Consider the following 21873-nt stretch of genomic DNA (forward strand, 5'->3'; position numbering starts at 1 on the left):
ACCTTCTTCCGTTCCAATCCTCTCCCACGTAGCTATTTCTCTCTTTTGCTTTCTTTTAGTTTTTATTTTTAAATGCATTTTCTTTCTTACCATCCTTTGTTTCCTAATTTTAATAATTATTTTTTAATTTTTTTAGTGATCTTGATATGACATTCCTTTAGGTTCGTGAACAGAAGAAAACAAGAAAGTAAATGGGGATGAAGTTAGCAAAGAGGAGGAAGAAATAGGAACATATAAATTGATGCGAAAAATTAAGCAACTCGGATGAACTACTTCGAATAACAAATTGTTCACAAAAGATAGGTTATTTCATTGAGTTTTTTCTTTTCATTTTCTATATTTCTTTTTATTTTTTTATTTTATTTAGATAGATGAAAACTGTCAATCTTGTGAAAATAAGTGTCAAGAAATCATACTAAAAATATAATTAAGAAAAGGGCCGGAAAGGAAGAAGAAAAAGATGATCACATCTCAAGTTTACATTCGAATAATTTTAACATTACTATCTTTTTCTTTTTCGTTAGATTTACTTTTACCATTTTACTTTTTCAGGTTTTACATATATTGATTTCTTATATAAGTTATGTGATATTTAGCCTAATCGTAAATTTATTTTATGAAACTTATGAAGTATGTGTGATTAATAAAAAATAGCCGTTTTATAAAAGTAATTAATGACATTAATATTCAACTTTATTTTAGCTTTTTTCTCATAACCGCGCGAAGCGCGGACAAGTACACTAGTTTAGTATAATAAAATGAGTGAATCCCACTTTACCCCCCTAACATTTAAGGGTTGGGACATGATACCCCCCTCACATATTGAATGGGAACGATAACCCCCCTATCCAATATTTTCTGGTGAGAATCTTTTATTTTTAATAAAGATCTTTTTTTCTTTTCTTTCTAGAATTAAATACAATATATAACTCTTATTATTGTCTCATTCACCTATTCTTCTGAAAATAATGTAGAACAACTACTTGAAAAAATCTGTTAATAAATTTCAAGCTACATTTCGTTCGTTTTTTTTTTTTTTTTTTTTTTTGGGGGGGGGGGGGGGGGGGGGTACTAGATTGCCAAGATCTTAATTATTATACAAACTAAATACAATCTAGTATTAGTACCCGCGCGAGCGGACGATATTAAAAGACACTAATCTATGTTAAATTGCGATGTCGCTTGTTTGAGTACATTGTATCATAACAAAATGTCAAGTATCATCTAATTTTCGATATAATATACTCAAATTAATGACATTTCTGCAAAATTAAAGGAAACAAATTAAATCTTTTTAAATATTATTTGATTTAATCTTTATATTTAATTCATAATGTGTGTGTGTGTCTATATATATATATATACACACACACACACACTTCTCTAACCCTTTTCTCATTCAGTTTTTCTTACTATGATATTTTAATTATTTCTTTTTCATTTAGTATCTTACGTTTAATCAAAATAATATCATTTATGATTTTAGTCGTGATTTTGAATTTGTCCAAAATATAAATAGAAACTTTCTCTTGTTACTTGTCGTAAGATATATTGATAAATTTAATAATTACTACTAAGCACTATTTTATATAAGCAATTGAATTATCTTCTCTTTTGTTTCCAGTCCACCAAATTTTGTGTTTTAATTTTAATATATATATATATATTAATTACTACTAAGCACTATTTTATATAAGCAATTGAATTATCTTCTCTTTTGTTTCCAGTCCACTAAATTTTGTGTTTTAATTTTAATTGTTAATATATATATATATATATATATGACGAAAGATTCAAAACTTGGACATACAGAGAAAAATATAAGTAAGATTTAACAAAGATTAAATCTCGTTTCAATGGCTAGTTTAGTGACTTTTTATTATTTTTTTGAAATTAATTACTTATTCTCACCGGAAAATATTGAATAGGGGGGTTATCGTTCCCATTCAATATGTGAGGGGAGTATCGTTTCCCAACCCTTAAATGTTAGGGGGTAAAGTAGGATTCACTCTAATAAAATACGATATGTAACGTCCATGTACTGGTAGCTAAACCAATAGAAGAAGAACAACTTGTAACGTTGTAGAGAGAAACTTAGAAAGGGCAGAGCATACCATGTAAAAGAGGCGTCAAACAAACTAAATTTATTCTCTCGGGAATTTATGCTTTGATGAAATAAGTGTGAATTGATCGTGACTACAAAACCGTTCTATACACTTGAAATAAGAACAAAACTGCACCCTGTGTTTACATCAAATTAAAGAAGATAAGGCAAGTATCTTGCATATAAACTATTGCCACTAACCTGCACCATGTGATATGTATTCTCAATTTAATTTGTAAACTTAAGGTTAATTGCTTGATTGGTAGGAACACCGGGTGCGAGTAAGTATGTTTCCTTAAATTTAGACCAAAAATCAGCATGGCAGCCTCCTCCTTTCAAAGATCTGGAAATGATTAATGTATACTGGGCTTGGAAGATCCATCTGTATGGAGACAAATCTCTACAAGTAATTGATGTCTGACATGGGCATTTTCCAATAGTTCCATAAGTTAAAATCTTCCTGCACACACAAAATGAAAATCCAGAAGAATGTGACAAAATGCCTACTCAGTAGACCACAATTTTAGTCAACAGTAAATGAAAAGATTGTTTGTAATGGAAAACGGCTAAAGAAAGAATGGAGATGTGTGCATCTAAATAGCCAAAACCATGATGGTGGGGATAGAAAATAACAAGAGATGACGCATTTCATGGGGAAGATAGTTGTCAACTCTCTAAATCTGTACGTGATGTCAGATGTGAAACTGAAACCTCACGGGAATGGAGGGGGTGAAGAAGAGACAGAGTGAATTGAGTTCCCTAACTTGGATTTATAGGTGTTAAAACAACATTGATAGTACAGAAATATATGTGAACTTAATTAAAGGATTGAATGTGGTGCTTTTGTTGCAGAACCTGACAATGTCAAGTATTATAGGCTTATAGCAGCAAATTAAACTAGATTTAATATCACAGCACGGATCTTAACTCTAACAGCGCTGTACTTATTGCACCCCTAAACTGCATAAATTATCTGGTCTTTATACACTACAAGTACATGCAAACTAACAAAGATTTACAAGAAATGATAAGAGAATTTTTTCTTACCTGCTCAGCCATGGATGTCGGTGGGAACATGTCATCGACTAGACTGTGCAATGAAGTATAGGATTTTACATCAATTTGATGGTTAATTGATACTTCCCCCTGTAAGTCCACTTTAACATGTTAGGCAAACATTGTTCACAAAATTGACAAACCTTGTAGTTGACAACAAAGCATATGGCTGGGATTGCCAACCTTTGGGTTGATTATAAAAATTTTGCCTTTGGGAATTCCAATTTTTCTGTAACTGAATTCATCAGTGTCCCTATTCCCAAAGCCCGCATAGAATGGGTTGTAATCTTGAGGGAAAAGTGCTTTGATGTCCTGAAAAGTACAAATGGCATTAGAAAGGACAACCACTGGAAGATTCCAAAGAATTGGAGTCGACAAGAAGAACTGTCAGCTTGAGGTGCATACCTCTAAACAGGCTATCTTGAATTCATGAGGGGCTCTTCTTATAACTGTCATGATGAAAAGAGAAGTAAATCAAAAATCAGATTACATTTAATCCATCTTAAAGTAGGAAAGTGATTGCCTTCAACATGCACTCAAACGCAATTTTGAAAATGCTGACAAGGTATCAATTAATAGGGAGAAAAATAGACAGAAATCCCTACCATATGGGAACAACATTTCCATCAGACTATTGGAGAATGCATGTGAAGAAAAAGTTATGTTATGGAAATTAGGACATCAAAAGAACACAATTGAAGAAAATATTGTGCCAAGTGTGTTTATTTCCCACTAGATCTAGATGAACTTGCTAGAATATAATCTGCATACTCCAAGCTAAATCTTTTCCTTTAAACAAGAGAAGAGCAAATAGCTAAGCCTATGGTGGAACTAATTGTGGCATATAAGCACGGAACTAATTGTGGCATATAAGAATTCTTTATGCTCAATAGTCGAAACACTCCCAACTATCTACAATATACTCAAAATATTCAGGATCTTACCGGAAAATACACTTAACACATGCAGTAATATTAGTAATTTTCAAGAAAGCATATGTAAAATAACCACAAGTATAGACAGAAAGACACTAAGCCATATTTTTTGTGGCAAAGCAGCATATACGCTCTTCAATGTAATCTCTGCAGCAAAAGTCAGTAAATTGTTCCATGAAGAAAACCAAAAACTTTTTTGGTACTTTTATTATAGCCTTAAGCCAAGAAACATGTCCAATTCTTATGCACCGATCAAGCACTTTGATGCAAACTACAAGCATGAGGAGACATTAGCAGGATGCGGCCTTACCTTCTCTGTACAACGACGGAAATAAACCGTCGGGAGAAATTACAACAGGTCCAGTGGGTAGGGTTTTTCCATCCTACAGAGCATTTAACCTTTATAGTCAGAGAGGTCTGTTGGATAATCAGACCACAGAGCAATGACAAGTCGAACAGAAGTCACATACAAGAAACTCAAGGCAGCACATACAGTTGAACGACAAGTATCATGAGCAAAATGATCCTCTAAGACTCTCCTTTTCTTCCAAGAAGAAAAGAAACAGACAAACACACAGAGCCAAGTTGTGAGAGTTACGAGTCAAGCTAATAAATGTGTAAGGGGAAAGTCAGCCAACTGTTACCCCTCAGATTCTCAAAGAAAATGTCACTATAATTCAGAAGCCTAGGACTGGCGTGTTGATGTCTCATGAATGCATATACTAGTACCTGTTTGAGATTGAACAGGAAATTCTTGGTCAGATATGCTTGAACAATCGCACGCGCACTGAGAAAGAGTAGCTGATATCCATTTTCCTGCAGTTAAGAAGCACAAGTATCCATGAGAAACTATTAAGAAATACGGGTCAATATAAGTGAGAATAGAAGTGAGGGGTAATAAATGTTCAGCTTCATTTGTGTCAGACACTCATGCAATTTCATATAAGCACAATAAGAAAATGGAAGAATATGAAAATGGAGAAGATAATAAATAACAATAACGGTTACTCGTACTTCCCACATCTTACTCTTTGACTCAATATACGTACTGAAGAATATGCCGTATGTTTAAATCAAATAAACCATGAAACAATAGGTGAAACTCGAACAGATCTTACATTAAGTGAAAGATATATATGTCTTGAATTGTGTGACGCTCTAAAAGCCTAAACTGTGGAGAGTGAACACTTTCATTTCCTTATTGTAGGTCTGCTACATGTTCCCTCATGTGCGAACTTGATTCTTTTTCTTGGGCTAAGCTTGTGGTAATATTTTTGTTGATATCGGCGAGCACAAAAGTTTTTTCTTTTTCCTGCTTCGAGTACTTTTAAGCAATTATTGATCTCGTGAAAGTCTTATACTCCTCTATTGAATATGTTTAATTACACTCAAATCTTATCTCTCTAGAGGAAATATTAGTTAAATACTATAGCCTCTTTCATTTTGCAAGACCATCATTCTTGAATTGCTACATTCCCATTGGTCCAACACTCTCCAATTCTAAAAGCATTGGAATCTGTTCCAAATGATAAAGACAAGGTTTAGCCATCTCTGGTTAAGTAACCTCAAGAAAATAATACAGATGCATAAAGTCTTCCTTAAGAGATGCAAATGAACTAGTTGCGAAATCCAAACTAAAAAATTTGACCTTTAGACAGTTTTGGTAGTAAGGGTCAAAATATTAGAAGAAGGAATCAAACTTTAACATATTTTGATGATCGGGAATCAAACTTATACAGATTTTGATGATCGGCTTACAAAAAGATAGCATAAAGTAGATTCTACCAAACAATTTTATTCAGGAATTCGGAGAGAAATTCCCAAGAACTGCTAATTCTCAAGGAATGGCATCTCACTGAGGCATGCTGCATGGGTGATGGGACTTGATACGTATTATAAAATGTAGTTTTAGAAAGTAGATACAGCGATTATCATGATATGGTGGTGTCAATGAATAGTCTTAAGCTGGTTTTAATGTGATTGTTGCCACAACCGAAATGGCTAAGCAAAGTAGCAAACTCATTTCTGTAAGTAAAGCAAATATAGTAACTTTTGCAAATAAAGAACTTATTCTGATATCCAGATTCTTAGTCCTCAAATAAACTCACATCCAACTTCGGCATAAAATTATTTACTTGGAAAGTGTGGTTAATAAGCTATTTGGAGAATATATTGATATAAGTGTGCTTGTATGTGTATACACACACAAGTATGTATATAATTAGGGACGGCAACGGGGCGGGGCGGTTGCGGGGTGGAGCAGGGCGGGTTTGACATTATGCGGCACGGAGCAGGTTTGGCTTTGAGCGAGTGCGGGGCGGGGCAGGGCGGGGCGGGGTGGGTTGAAACAACTTTTTGAAAATCTAATGGGGGGCGGGTTGCGGGTTCTCTTTCAAATTTTATAAAAATCATGCGGGTTTCCTCTCCAGTTTTACAAATTTCATTGTACAGAGCAATCCTTCCTCTTATTCTTTCTATCTGTGATCTTTCTGCTCCTACTTTTCAGTTGCAACTCATTTTATTTTGTTTCATTTTTTCTTTTTTCTTCTTAACTTATTTTAACGCCACATGCCCACAACTCTTTCATATTTGAATCAGTTCAAAAGATACGTGGCTAATCTAAAAGGAAATGAAAACAGAAGATGAAATATAAATTTTCAGATACAGATAAAATATGTGCACCTCTTTCTTTTATTTTTTTTATTTTCATACTTTTAAATATGCTCGTGTACAGTGATTATAAAAAAGAGAAATGGAAAAACAGAAAGAGAAAAGTACTGTAAACTTCTTGAGTAAGAAATAGTAATTACAAAACTCTCCATTTTTAGAAAAACTGAAATGTTAAGCTAGTTTGTTTAAGCTAAACAATAAAATGAAAAACAAAAAAAAAAAATTGCTATGCGGGGCGGGGCGGAGCGGGTTGAAAATAGAAAAAATGCTAGGCGGGGCGGGTTGAAGTCTTTGCTGGGTTTAGACCAAACCCGCACCGCAACCACCCCATTGCCATCTCTAATATAATACACACACAAGTATGTACATAATACACACACATACATATTACTGTTTTACAGAAATAGCGGAATGTATAGATGCGAATATGGATCAGCGAAAAGAAGTACCTTGATTGCAGAGAAAAGTCTGGCAGTTCCAAAATGTGTCCAGTCCTTCCCAACCAAAGGCATAAACTGACCAAGAACATCGGACCTGGACATGAAACATATACCTCATTGGTATGTCATCATATATATAACCACATTTATCTCTAAAGAACTAATGATCACTAAGCATACATTTACCACATAAAATCAGATAAAGTTTACAACAGTGTATTTCTCAATAGACATCCTCCACAAAATATCTGCTTGCTACTCCACAAAATATCTGTACTGACGTCCCATTGCACGGGACGCTGCATTTCGTGCTGCAGGCTCTGACAGGGTTATTGAGTAGCGACCGCAGTAGGATTCTCTAGCTCAGCGGTGTCAGCGAGTGCCACTACTCCAGACTTGCTATCTTTTGGTACTCTTCTGCTAGTGTAATATATGTTCATATGTACACTCTTAGAGGCTCATAGACATAGTGGGGTATGTAAGCATGGTGTATGGTCATGTTGGCATTGTTTTGGTCGGTGATACTTTACTGTTAGCCTTGCCGGCTTTATGATATACGTTATGTTGTGGCGACCTTGTCGGTCCGCAGATGTACATATGTGCTGAATGATCGGATATTCTATGTTGGGCCTTTTCTGCGTGCAGGTGCTCTTTGAGCTATGGTTTATAATGTTTAAAGTAACGGATAAGTCAGGTGGTTCCCGGCCTACGGGTCGGAGCCCGTCATACTCCTCGTAGGGGTGTGACAAATTGGCATCCAACTCAACTACACATGCATCAGAATCACTGGTATTCAGTTCTACTCATTTCCATCAACTTTCCACCATCAAACCTTCTCAGACTTTATTGATAGGCTCATAAACTTTAAGTGGTCGTTTGGTTTAAGGTATAACATGGGTTATACCGGTACTAATTTTTATACCACGTTTGGTATAAGGTATAGATTTATCCCGGGATTATTTTATACCTTGTACCAAACGTGGTATAAAAATTAGTGCTGGAATAACTCAACTTATACCTTCTTAACCCACTTATACTGGTATTATTTTATACCATCTTTCAGATGGTATAAAATAATACCAACAGATGGTATAAATTAGTCCCGGAATTGTAATCCCGGGACTATTTTGACCTCAAACCAAACGACCACTAAGGATATAGATATTCTTCGGACAGATATAAAGGTTATAAGTGCATTAAGCAGTATTAAACCGAGGTAAGAAGTTCTGCTGATCTAGTAACTTAAACAATGCACAATTCATATACTGTGTAAAAGGCAGAACAAGAATCATTCCATTGTTATGCCACAGTTCAAGAAAATAAAAACTACCAACTCCATCCAGATTTTGACAGAACTCCTATTTTCTATACATTAAATATATAATGACTTCAAAGGGCTTTATAGGTTCAAGTATGCAAAAGACAATCCCATAGATAGCATGTAAAAGCTATCAATTTGAGGCCATAAATTTAGTGCAAAATCTTACTTGGTAATAGTCCCATCAACATCAGAAATAACAATTTTTGCATTCCACTTCCACAAGTATATATGGGATTCAACCTGTTTCAGAAAGTTGCTTGAGCAACCAAAATAAGAATGCAAAAAATACAGTAGACTGTATCATTAGAACTATATATTTTGAGTGCAAGAAAGACAACAAACCTTTTGCTCCCCAAGGACTCGGGTTGAGAAAATGAAAGTTACCATATTCTGCCCCTCTTTCAAGTTTAAAGATGTGATTTGACCGGAAGTGGGAATATTTGTTCTCACAAATTGCTCTGGAGGAGATCCCTTTCCTCCTTGTGTGATTACTGTTTGTTCTATAGGCTGGTACATTGAGCTAGATTCAGTATTAACAATGACCTCTTCATTTGATGAATTAATGTTACTGTTGTCAAGTGTCTTAACCCTTCTAAATGGATTTGGCCAGAGAGTCCATCGTCTTCCAGAAGGAACCGAAGATATCCCACTATCATCCTCTCCTGATTTTGAGGTTTCCTCCCGTTCTACAGGTATGACATCAGCATATTCAACAGGCAATTCCATATCACATTCAGCCATGCCAAGAATGACAGGAGCAGCTCTGTCCCACAAAAGATAGTTTCCTCGAATTCTGACAACTAAGTTTTCGTTCTTGATTATGGATTCTGAAGAAATTTTGAATTCCTCCTCAGATATACAATTTGTGTCAAAGGCTTCTCTAGCAGCACTAGAACCCATTCCAGCATGAAGCAAGTTGCCACAAAGAGATATCTCTACTCCTGTCACTATTACTAAAAACGTGTGAAATTAGTGGAAGTTGAAATAAATCAAAGACTAAATGTGAAGCTATAATCGTAATAAAAAACAAGAGGGACAACATACTAATGCTGAATCAGCTTTTGTACCTTTGAGAAAAGCTTCTGTAAGATGCTTCACATTTTCACGTTGAGTACATTCATCTGATTCTTGCTGGCCACTTTGTATTTCTTCAGCTGCTAAAGATACATCATTCTGTTCCTTTGAGTGTTTATCACTAAGAACACGATGGTCTATTGAGCTGTCAGAACCATTAGAATCTGTCGCTGATTCACTTTTCTGAAGGGTTTTACTAGGATTTAGCGAACTGTTGTCTCCCAGTTTCCCAGAAGACGTCTTAGCTAAATCGTCAACCACTTCCGGAATCTTCACCGGAGAAACCACATCTGGCTGATTAACCTCCACATTGCCATTTGCCTGTTTTTTCACATCCAAATTTACTGGAAATTCATCATCTACTTCAGAAACATCTGTCTGGTGCTCAACCGTATTGCTCTCGTTTTTCACATGGCAAGCGTCTGCAGGAGCAGCTTTTGGTGACGCCTGATAACTCATATAATCATCAATGAACTCCGAGTTACCATCCGAAAAATCTGTCCCCTGACCGGGGCCTAAATGAAATCTAGGCGTCTCTAATTTGACATCTTCCACATTCCTTTCAGATGCTAAGATGGGTGCTTTCAATAAATGGCCATCCACGCTCACCATAACAACTTCAGAACTGGAGTCCTGCGATTCCAACACCTCCTCAGCATTATCCAAACTCTCATATCCGCTAGAACCAAGTTCTGCTACAATTGAATCCTCCAGAGAAGATTGTTCATCCAGAAACTCATAAGATCTCCTCTCACCATCGGAATCTCCCTTATCTAATCGATCTATACCCAATGTCACACCTTCATCTCGCAATGGTAAATCAGCACCCTCCTTTATACTTTCATTCTTGTTAACATTATCAAGATCACTAGTAATCACCTCTTCCCTTGAATCCTCATTTGCTTCGCACTCCTTATCAGCAGTAACCTCTCTGATAAAATATGCTTCACCGGAATTATCAAGATACATGTGAAAATCGGCTTCTACACCGTTAACTTCAATTTTAACCACTTTTTCTGCCCCTTTAAGAACACCCTGAAATTTACCGAATCGAACATGCCAAGGGGTGCTCCTAAAAGTCTCATCATGCTGCTTCACAACAATTATATCAACTGCTCCACCAAAAGGGTGAAATGGGGTGGCAACTGAATACACACCCTGTGTTATAAAACTACTAACTTTTCCAACAACATTCATTTGCTCCCCTCAAAAACTTAAACCCCAGATACACAAATATCAATTAAACCTAGGATATACTAAAATGTAATTTTCATTGTAAATCAAAAAACAACCTTAGAATGATCCAATTAACCTTGATCCCACAATCCACCGTGGAAAATACAAATTCCAACCTTAACAAGAACATCTGCATGCAACAAAAAGTAGCAAATTAACGTGTGACCATACATGCATAAGCTTCAAATTACAAAACCCAAAATGAGAATTCATTCGATAAAATGCATGGGAAACAAAGGATTCATGTAAATAAAATTATAACTTAATAACCAGAGACTTACAGATTGATATTTTCAATGTAACAAAATGTACCCACTTCAAGCTCCAATTATCAGTGGATCAATTTGATTTTATTTTTTTAAAATTTGAAATTGATCTCATTGGAGAAGGAAGAACAGTAAATAATACCGAGAATTCTCTATTGAAATTTTGTATTTTCTTATTTTTTGTACACATATATAAAAGTCGATACCTTAACTATTAAGAGCATGTCTATTTTTTCTTCTGCGAGCCCGAACATTCGATACTTATAGTAGCAAATAGTAATACATTAAAATATGTTTGTATATTGACTTTTTATTTTTAATCAATATATATTTTCACCTTATTAAATTACTCCCTCTGTCTAATTTATGTGTCACTTTTTACTTTTCGAGATTCAATTTGACTAAATTTTAAAGCTAATTTAAATTAAATAAACTTAATATTTTAATATAAAAAATTATATATTTAAAAACTACGTAAAAAGTATGAAATGTTGCAGCTTTTCTCAGTATTAGTTTGGTGAAAAAATACATCTTAAAATATTGATCAAACTTCATGCAGTTTGAATCTCGAGAAGCAAAAAATATTACATAAATTAAGACAAAAGAGGTATATAATTCTTTGAGCTAAATCAGAAATAGCTTCTCTACCCGCTAAGATACTTGGGGTAGAAGTAAGGTTCTATCTCTTCGTACTCCATTTGTGGAATTACAAGAATATATTGTTGTTAGATAAATATTTAGCGTCAAATTGGTACAAATAGAAATGTCACGTCAAAGGTTTATCTGCAAAAGCTTTGAAGTTTGTAACTGATGATGAGAATTGAATGAAGTTTTGGGAAACCAACCAACTAGAGTCATAAAGTCCTACTTATATCAAAAAGATAAAGACTATCAGAACTTTTTTATTTTGTCAGAATTATCTCAAAGGATCAAATAGATCATATAATCTTTCTATTCACGTTGAAGTTAGGTTCATGCAAGTATTTTTCGTCGTAAAATAGGATTTTTGGGAACGGTTCTACTGGAAATTACTTATATTTCGTATTTACTTAAAATTAGATATTCGCTTCATTTCATTTTATTTGTCCAGTTTGAATAAGTACAAATTTTAAAAATTTAAGGAAAACTTCTATCTAATAATGTTAAGCTAAATTTGCATATAACATACCAAAATACAATTTGAATCTTTAGTTGTTAGACATATCATACAACTAGTAAATTTGGCCGCGCTTCGCGCGGTTATAAGAATTAGTTAGTAAATTTAAAAAATATTTTATACATGTAATCAAGATAAAAGATATAAAAATTTCATATATACAGATATAAATTTATGTTCACCTTATGTAATTATACTTTTTAATTGAAGCACCATCAATAATTTCAATTAAAAAAAAATACTTTTTTACTACGAAAATTTCTTTTTGACATCTCCAATACTAAATGACAAAAAAAAAAAGAGGAAATCCTACTCATCTTTTTAATCATGTGAATTTCTGTGTGTGTGTGTGTGTTTTTTTTTTTGTTTTTAATGTTTTACTGATGATCTGCTTTATATATAATTGAGGATATGAAGATCATTCTAAAACTTCCGTATGTCATTCGAAATGTCAAAATTCGATTTAAATATTTTTAAAAAGAGATTTGTAGTCCTCGAGTTTAGAGAGAATTGATTTAGATTTATTATTTTGTTTCTCCTCACTTAGAAATTTTAAACTTAAATAAAATTTTCTATTAACTTTTAAAACTACATTTTTTATAATTTCTTTGATTTTCTTAACATGGAAAGAAGATAAAATCATATGGACACAAAATTTTCATGTTAGAATCAAGTTGCTATTTTCTCACTTTTTTTTTCTTATTTAATTTTTCTACTTCGCCTCTTTGTTCTATACATAAAGAAGAAGAAAATTCAAATGGAAATAAGACCAGAAGAAAAGCATGCACACATTTCGTTCACTAATTTTGTATATTAGAAATCAAGTTGCTATTTTTCTCCTTCTCCTCATTTATTTTTTCTTTTATTCATTTTTTTTAAATCATTTTTTTAGAGCACCTTTCCCGTAATTATAATATTTCTTTTTAACTCTTTTTTCTCAACAAAAAATCACACTCTCGAAACAAATATTGTGTTACGACAAATGAGAAGGTAGAAGAAGAAAAAGGAAGAAAAAAAAAATGTTTCAGCGAAATTCTCATGCTTGGATTCATGATCTATCAAAACCTGAAGTAAAGATGAATAAAAAAGAAACAGATTGTTGGTAGCTTATAATTTTTCAATACCCCAAAAGAACAAACCGCACATGTAATACAAATCCTCAAGTTATAACTCTGAAAATTCAAGTATATCAACATCATAACAGCTGCAAAGAGACGGACAAAACGAAGAAAAAAGATTGAGACACAATTAATTTTGATAATAGATAGAAGACCGAAGCATATATAATTGAACATAATTCTCAATATTTTTAACCGTCATCTCAAAACCACCAAATCTTTTCAGGTTCTAAATGTTTGCCAGAGCAGCGAAAGAATAAAAGAACCTACTAATAAAAGAACCTACTAGCTAAAACTTGCAATAGTGAAAAAGTGACCAGAATGTCTAATAATAAAATAAACCAAACCAATATTATACATAAAACAATCCCAATAGAAAATAAATAATATCACTCACTCAAATTGCTAGAAGAACAAAAGAAATTTTCACTGCTCTTATTATATGCAAAAAAAGAAATTGAATGAAGAAATTGAAAGTGGATGATTGCTGCAGATTTCTTTTCTCTAACTTATATAACATAGATGAATCCTTTTTATTTAGTATTAATTAAGGAAAGTGAAACGGCTATTAGGCATTATTAGGGAAAGCAAAAGGGTGTAAGTGACTTAATTAGGACAAACATGACCATTTAAATCTTTATTTATTTAATAAATATATTATGAATGACTAACTTTATTATAATATACATGGAAGAAAATGGTAGAATAGAAGGAAAGAGGGGCTTATGGAAAAGAATTAAATGAATTCACGCTTAATTATCATTTACTACATGTGTTTATTGCTCTTACAATTCATCATTGGTAACTGCTCATGCTATGCCTGTTCACTTTTTTCATTTATTTACTACAATTATTTATTCTTTATTGTCTTTATTATATGAGCTTTTAAATATAATTAATGATAAAAATGATGGGAAAAACGTCAAAAAAGGAGATAAAAGATAAATGCATTTGGAGGCCTTAGAGGGATGCCACATAGGATTGACTATGCCTAGCTTTATATTATATATAGATTACTGTAAGACAATGTTATTAAGTGTAAAAATAGATAATTGAGATTTTAACATTATTAAAATTAATGTGATTTTTCTTTTAATCAGGAAAACAGTAAAATGTTCATAACATATGGAATGGCTTAAATTTGCGCTTCTTCCACCTATTAGACCCCAATTGTCATTAATGATAATATACAAGTTAAAATGCCTCTTCTTTCATCTATTGAATCTCAATTACCCTTAATGTTAATTTTCGGATTAAGAATAAAAGAAATACACCTTTTATCAAATTGTATAGCGGTACGAGAAGTTTCTTCTTTGAAAGACAAAAAAAAAAAACAACTCTAAATGATTGGTAACTCCCATATTTAACATTTTTATCACATTAGAGTATTCTCTAGACCGGAAATCTAAATACTCATAAAAAGAAAAGAGATGCAAATGTAAGCGAATGGGAATTAAATTATACCTCAGTTTAATCTCAACTAGTGTACTTTTCCTACATTAGCAAATTTATAAAAATTCTAGCTTCTTCAGTTTATCATTATTTGAGAAGTTAAACGGATTCCTTTTTAATTGTAATTTTCTGAAGTGATCTTTAAAATTTTAAGCTATTAAAAATTTATTATAGTTTTCATGCATATTCTAAAACTTAACGCAGTTGGCATAGAATTTATTAGTTACTCCCTTAAGGAGGTATGGGAAGAGAATTCTCAAAAGATGTGGTTATAAATGTGGGATTTGATTTTAAATAAAAATGTGGATACACTGGCTGACTGGCATATGATACTCCAACTCTCCAAGTCGATCTTCTTTTTCCTTCTTATTTCATCTCTTATTTACTCAAAATTCTATTCTTCTGATATTTCCTTTTAATTTCTCCGACTGTTCAATATGTTCTTTTAGCAAAAATATATAAATACAATAGAAAGAAAAGTTTAACAAAATACATTATTGCAGCTTATTAATATGTGTTGATCAATGTTAAATCATTGACATTATTAGATTAAGGAATGGGACTATCTTTAATATGTGACAGTTACTTTGTGAGAGTCGTTGGTTTGATAACCCTTTCTCGTTTCTTTGCCAAATCTCATCAAAATCAATCATATTTGAAGAATATAAATTGAGCCGCTCATAATGCTTGACATTTAGATACTACAATTTTAGCATTATTAATGTAGTCATAGTTCTTTGTCGTAGAGTAATTAGAAAACCGATTATAATGTTGATATGTTTTCCTTTAGATATTTACAACTTTCATGCAATTAATCTTTGGAACATAAAGACAAAATTAATTTAAATGCATTACTAATTGCAAAATAAGAAGACGTTATAAGCAAATTGTAATTGAATTTTAAATAAAATATCAATTTTCAATTTAGATTCTCAATAGAAGCTTATCACTCGGTTTCACATAATTGGAAGTATCACCTACTTCATCTCTTTCCCCTCTTTGCAGGATCATATCTGCTGCTAATCCTCAAGAAAAAAGGCATAAGAGAAAAAAATTAGGTAATGTTTATAATTGAAATTTGGACTGTGTATACATTAATGAGCAAGAAAATCAATGAATTAATATAACTCGAAAATCCACGACTTTTTGAGGGGGAAAATCAAGCTTAAATAAAAACAGCATATCCTAATAAATAAACGACCAACAATGTATGAAAAATAAAGTGTATCAATTGAAAATAAGACATGTATATATAAAGAATAACGAATAACATATATAACTGCAAAATCAAGCAAGAACTTAAACATACCAAAATAGATGCTCCAAAGATAACCAAGATGTCCCCGTAAGGTCCAACTATTCCTAACGTGATATTTATTAACATTTCATAGTTTATATGAAGAAGAAGATGAAGACTCAACAACATTCGCATGCATTAATTATTACATTTAATTTGAGAATAGAAATAGCTTTTGGTCCCATCAAATTCCATCATTTTTAGTCTACCAATTAATTCCACCGTAAATCACGTACGAGCTCAACATTGAAGAAGAAAAAAAAGGTGATACTAAATAAAAGAAAAAGATAATTTTTAATCAAATAGATATGCTACATCATTTAAATTAGAGTGAATTGAATGTAAAGAAAAAAGAAGCATAAGAAGCCAAAAAAGAGAATCTTTTTGCCAAAGAACTATGTCATATGATCATGATATAGACTACAATTGTAATACATATAAATATGTAAATTCAAATTTTATGGTATCACAATACATGTGATACATCACTTCTCGTGGAACTTTTTTAAAGAAAAGTTCACTAATAAAGTAATAATAATGAAACATACCACAATTTCTCCTAGCTTCTCGTTAGTCTCTGTCAACACTTGCAACAATGAAAAAATGTGAGTTTCTAAAGAGAGGACAACAAGTTTCTTTATGAAAAGGGAAAATATGAGAATGAGCCAAAGAATTAATCCTCCATTCAAGATATATAATAATTAGCTTTAGGTCTATAAGAAGGTACCGTTTCTTTCATGTAATAATCCATTGTTATTAGTTCTAATTAATAATTCTTAATCAACCATTGTAATAATTAAGTCGTAATTGCCTTCAAGTCTTTTATTAGGAGGTGTGACCTTTGGGATTCTTTTTAGCCTAGTATAATAGTAAATAAGATTTAAAGATGATAATAAAGATAGGAACCCAAGAGATTAAAGATAAATGGTATTCTAGGTCATAGAGAGATGTCACGTTCATGCCTAGCTTTATATTATATATAAATACAAAATAGATTTTGATTTCATATCCAACGAATTTTCTTTACAATATCCTTGAGTCTCATTTAGACCTTGAAAAAAATCTTGAAGGATGTGAAACTATGAGACAACTTGCATTTAAGTATGTACAATTGTTCATAATTCTAGAAGCTGAAATCCAGCTCAAGTTGGTACAGGTTTGTGTTTTTCTTTTTTCACCAACAATATGTAAATGTTTATACCATGTGTAAAGTAAGGTGAAAGCAAATTAGGACAGAACTAATTAAATCCAATTTCAAACTTACCATTACCTGCTTAGAATAGTAAAATTTATAGTAATATATTAGTTGTTTCAGATCTCTATGCATACGGATTCAGATTTGTGATGTAGTTGTTAGGTAATAGGTTACATTTCATGATGACCATCTTTCGTGTTAGTTTACAGCTGTGTTTGGTATGAAGGGAAAGTTAAGTATTATGTTTGGTAAGTAATTAAAAAGTTATTGTCGAGAACATTTATATAAAATTTAGACAAACGCTATAGTGGTGAGTGTGGGGACGAATCTAAAATTTTAAGTTTATAGGTTTTAGATCATATTCTTTTTATTTATTAAATTCTTAATAGATTATCTATACATATTAAGTTAATATCTTAATAAAAATATAATATTTGGACCAAAGTTATTAGGTTCTGCTGAATTGTAACTTTTGTGGTAGATTCATTCCTGGTAGGGGTAGACAATCAGGGGTGTAGAGGAGACAAATAAAATGTTACTTAAGGGAACTTGTTTTTTCTATTTCACCAGAAAATTATTTTAAAAAATAATTTAATCAATCAAAATATGAAAATTTTGAAATAATAAGGTAAATATGAGCTAGAGACTGTTTGCGCTCATTTTCCCGTTTGTAGTTTACTATTTTATTTGTCTCAATTTATGTGATACACTTTCCTTCTTAGTCTGTCGTATATTTTAGAAATAATTTAACTTCAAACTTTCACTTTTACACTTAATGAAATTATTTACAGCTAGAAGCGGATGCAGGTAGTGCATAAGGATTCACCCGAACCCCTTCGGTGAAAAATTACTTTATATACATGCACAGAGATTTGAGACAACTAATATATTACTATAAATTTTGATTATTCTCAGCAGGAATTGGTAAGTTTGAAATTGGATTTAATTAGTTCTATACTAGCAAACTATGCCAGTGCGATGCACGGCGCCTAACATGATTAATTTGGTACTCAATTTAGTTAGTCTTTATGATTTGTATATTTTGTAAAGGATACCGCGATTCTCCTTAGTGAGTCTCCATATTTTTTTTCTTTTCGTCTTATCTTTCCCTTTAATTTCTCAATTGTTGTTAAAATTTATCTTATTTTGGTTATGTCCGCCTCTTTTTATATTAAGTAAGTGTAACACCTCGTGCATTCGGGCTAAGATTTGACTCATAAGACGGGGGTATAATGAACCCAATTTGAGTAGTGTATAAATGGTTTTTGAAACCCAATCAAGACATGAGAAGAGTCCTTGAGCAAAGGAAAGTCGGAAGCTACCCTATGAAGCGTGTTTTCAAGTGAGTTTGCACCATGTCTCAATTAAAATGAGTATACGGAAAATATGTACGGAATTTGGGAAAATTTCCTTCTTGAAAGTTGTAGATCATTGAAATACCTTTCCAACGGTATATTATGGAGGTCAAACAGACATCTGTACAAAAAGTTATGCCCATTTTACTAAAACAGTGTTCTGCCGATTTACGGCGGAATCTACGGGCTGAGAAAATTATACGGGCCGTAGATTTAGGCCGTAAAATTGGCTCAGAAAGACCAAATCACTGTGATTGATTTACGTGGGATATATGGTCCGTAAAACTTTTATGGGCCGTAAAATAGAGCGTAAAATGGGTCCGACAGCAATTTTAAAACTTTGTTTTAAGGCTTTTTCACTTCATTCTTCACACCCCCAAGCTCTAGAACGACCTTCTATTCTCTCCCATCATCAAGAACACTAAGGTAAGCCTATTCTAATCATTCCAAGTCAATTCTAATATATATCCTTGTAATCTAAACAAGAATCATCATTCCTAACCTAGGGTTTTCAAGAAAACCCATCTCAAGGTTCAATATTCAAGATTTTGGAAATCTTCTTCAAAGTTAAAGTCTTTAATTCAAGTTTGGAGCATTACCAGGTATGTAGAGTTACTATCTACGTGTGGGAACATTATTGTTCTTCCCCACGCCTCCTAATCCATAAAGTATGAAACTTTACAAAACTAGAGTTTATATTCTATATTATGCTCATGATAACCCTAGGTCCATGTCTATGACTATATTATGTTTGAATTACTATTATTCTATCATTGTGTTCTTGATACTCATTATGATTATTGAGAATCTGTCCGTAATCCATGAAAACCCATATTTTGTATTCCATAGGTTCTTGCATGCATGTTTTTGACTAAGAATGATTATTTCATGAATATCCTATATGTCTAAGTTCTCATGCAATTAAATCATATAATTACTTTCATGCCATGATACAAGAAATATGCATGCTAAATACAAGTTATTTCATGAAACCATGCTACAAGTTATCTCGTGAAACCATGATATAAGCTATGTTATAAGTTACTTCGTGAAATCATGATTACAAGTAATTTACAAGTTATTTCATGAAAATCATGGGCTTTCTATCCAACTATATTATGTTCATGTTTTTGGGAGTTGCACGAATTACCGAGAAGGCTCGGATATCTTGAAACTACGTAGCCACCGTAGGACAAGGATCGCTCCGCCCAGTTAGGACGATACCTTAATTTTACACTGAATGGATCCATCAGGCACGTTACCACCTTATACCCTGGCAAGGTATGGGGGCTCTGCTGGTCCGGAGAGGTACCAGACTCCACGTATCCACGTGGTGATATCACGTTGTCGGTTATGAAATGCTCTCCCTACTTATCATGTTTTACTTATGTTATATATATGTACCTATGCTCATGCTCATGTTCATGTCCAGGTTTTCAGTTTCAGTTCTTATCATGCATGCCCCATGTTATTTCTTTCAGTTGCTTTACAAACATCCCTTTTTATTGCCCGAGGGCCTGCATTTTGACGATGCAGGTACGGATTTACAGGACGACGCCTCTGCTCAGTAGGATCTGCACGTACCAGCTTATTGGTGAGCCCCATCTCATTCGGGGTTTAGGCATTGTCTTTCTTTATTTAGTTTTGCATCTAAAGGTATGCTGGGGGCCTTGTTCCGGCAAGTATGCTACGTGTTTCAGACTCATGTTAGAGGTTTCATAGACAAGACAAGTGTCATGTTAGACTTCCAGAGTTGGTTAGCCGGTTTGGCTCATTTATGATATTGCCCGCATTCATGACTTAATCAAGTACTTATGTTTAATATTATGACTTACTATGTTTTATAAAAGCTCATCATGCACTTCACGTTATATTTCTGCTCATGTATGCCTCATGATGATTCAGCAAGCCATATGGTTCGCTCGGTCACATGCAGTCAGGCACCGAGTGCCGTGTTACGCCCAGGCCATGGTTTGGGGCGTGACAAAGCTTGGTATCAGAGCCTAGTTTCAAGTGTCTTTAGGGAGTCTATGAAACCGTATCCAGTGGGGTCACTTTTATATGTGTGATGGCCCCATACATATAAATAGTTGACCACCAAGACATTCAGGATTGTCTCACTTCTTTCATATTCTAGATCGTGCAGTTAGAGCAGTACTTTTAGGATGCCTTTCTAACTCATGCGTGTATGTATTTTCAGAAAATGCCTGGGAAAAGGAAATGCACCAGAAAGTCTACAGCCACCAGCCAAGGGGCTACTGCGGAAACAACTCGCGAAGAGACCGTTCCGACTCAGACAGCAGCCCCAACCGCTCCTACAGTTACACCTCCTACTGATTCGGATGGGGATGTTAGGAATGCTATCAATATGCTCACACAACTGGTAGCAGCTCAGGCCCAACGTCAGGAGTCTGGGTCAAGTTTAGGAGGTAATGGAGAGTCTTTTAAGACTAAGGACTTTCTCAGGATGAATCCCCAGTCTTTACGGGGACAAAGAAAGATGAGGACCCTCAGGACTAAATTGATGCTCTCCAAAAGATCTTCAGGATTATGACAGTTACAGAAATCGAAGCAGCTACTTTTGGATCTCATCAGCTACAGGGCATTGCTAACACTTGGTATGAATCTTGAGAATTATCCCGAGGTGAGGATGCACCTGATGCTACATGGGATGAATTTACAAGCGCATTTCTGGACCACTTCATGCCAATAGAAGTCAGAGAGGCTAAGGCTGAGCAATTTCTGAAGCTTAAGCAGAATGGCAGGTCAGTTCAGGACTACTATTTGGAATTTGTCAGTATGGCTAAGCATGCTCCACATATGGTACCGGATATAAGGGCAAGAGTGAGGAGGTTTGTTGGAGGACTTGATTCCCATTTGTATGATGGGGCCAATATTGCTGCACAGAATGGGGGAATGACCATCTCTAAGATAGTTGCTTTCGTATAGGGTAATGAGACAAGGCTAAAGGAGGAGGAAGCCTTGCAGAAAGAGAAAGACAAGGAATTCAACAAGAGGGTCAAGTCTACCGGACAGTTCAACGGGAATGGGAACAAGAAATTCTTTAAGAACAGGTCAGCAGGACCAGCTCCGTCCACAGCAAGTGCCCCACTCCCCAAGTTCCGTAATGATAAGAAGCAGAATTTCAGGCCATCAAGTTCTTACTCTCAGGATAGTGTGGGTCAGTTGACTTATACT

At 33.7% G+C, this 21873-nt stretch overlaps 1 protein-coding gene across 5 annotated transcripts; it reads right to left on the minus strand.

Annotated features, from left to right (window-relative positions):
- Positions 1-2125: 2125 nt before the first annotated feature.
- Positions 2126-16178, minus strand: LOC132607076 (phosphatidate phosphatase PAH1-like). 5 transcript variants are annotated; one of them, XM_060320883.1, is made up of 12 exons: positions 16138-16178; positions 15810-15847; positions 9594-10966; positions 8869-9479; positions 8693-8766; positions 7215-7299; positions 4825-4911; positions 4406-4478; positions 3566-3609; positions 3344-3472; positions 3152-3250; positions 2126-2564 (listed from the first exon to the last, which is right to left on the minus strand). In XM_060320883.1, exons 3-12 carry the CDS (start codon positions 10795-10797, stop codon positions 2505-2507), a joined length of 2466 nt encoding a protein of 821 aa, XP_060176866.1. In that variant the 5' UTR covers positions 10798-10966; positions 15810-15847; positions 16138-16178; the 3' UTR covers positions 2126-2504. The 5 variants fall into 5 exon arrangements, with proteins under 5 accessions (XP_060176866.1, XP_060176868.1, XP_060176867.1 ...); XM_060320885.1 differs by lacking the exons at positions 15810-15847; positions 16138-16178 and adding an exon at positions 11118-11317 and having other exon boundaries at positions 8869-9467; XM_060320884.1 differs by lacking the exons at positions 15810-15847; positions 16138-16178 and adding an exon at positions 11118-11317 and having other exon boundaries at positions 8869-9473.
- Positions 16179-21873: the final 5695 nt, after the last annotated feature.

This window comes from Lycium barbarum, chromosome 8, assembly GCF_019175385.1.
Source record: "Lycium barbarum isolate Lr01 chromosome 8, ASM1917538v2, whole genome shotgun sequence".
In the NCBI taxonomy this organism is placed as follows: Eukaryota; Viridiplantae; Streptophyta; class Magnoliopsida; order Solanales; family Solanaceae; genus Lycium; species Lycium barbarum.

Excerpts from the sequence above, each read along its gene's own strand:
- LOC132607076 (XM_060320883.1), bottom strand. The coding sequence starts at position 10,797 with ATGAATGTTGTTGGAAAAGTTAGTAGTTTTATAACACAGGGTGTGTAT. Across the intron at positions 3,473-3,565 it reads TCAAGATAGCCTGTTTAGAG|GACATCAAAGCACTTTTCCC; the intron begins GTATGCACCTCA and ends TGTACTTTTCAG. Across the intron at positions 3,251-3,343 it reads TTTTTATAATCAACCCAAAG|GGGGAAGTATCAATTAACCA; the intron begins GTTGGCAATCCC and ends GTGGACTTACAG.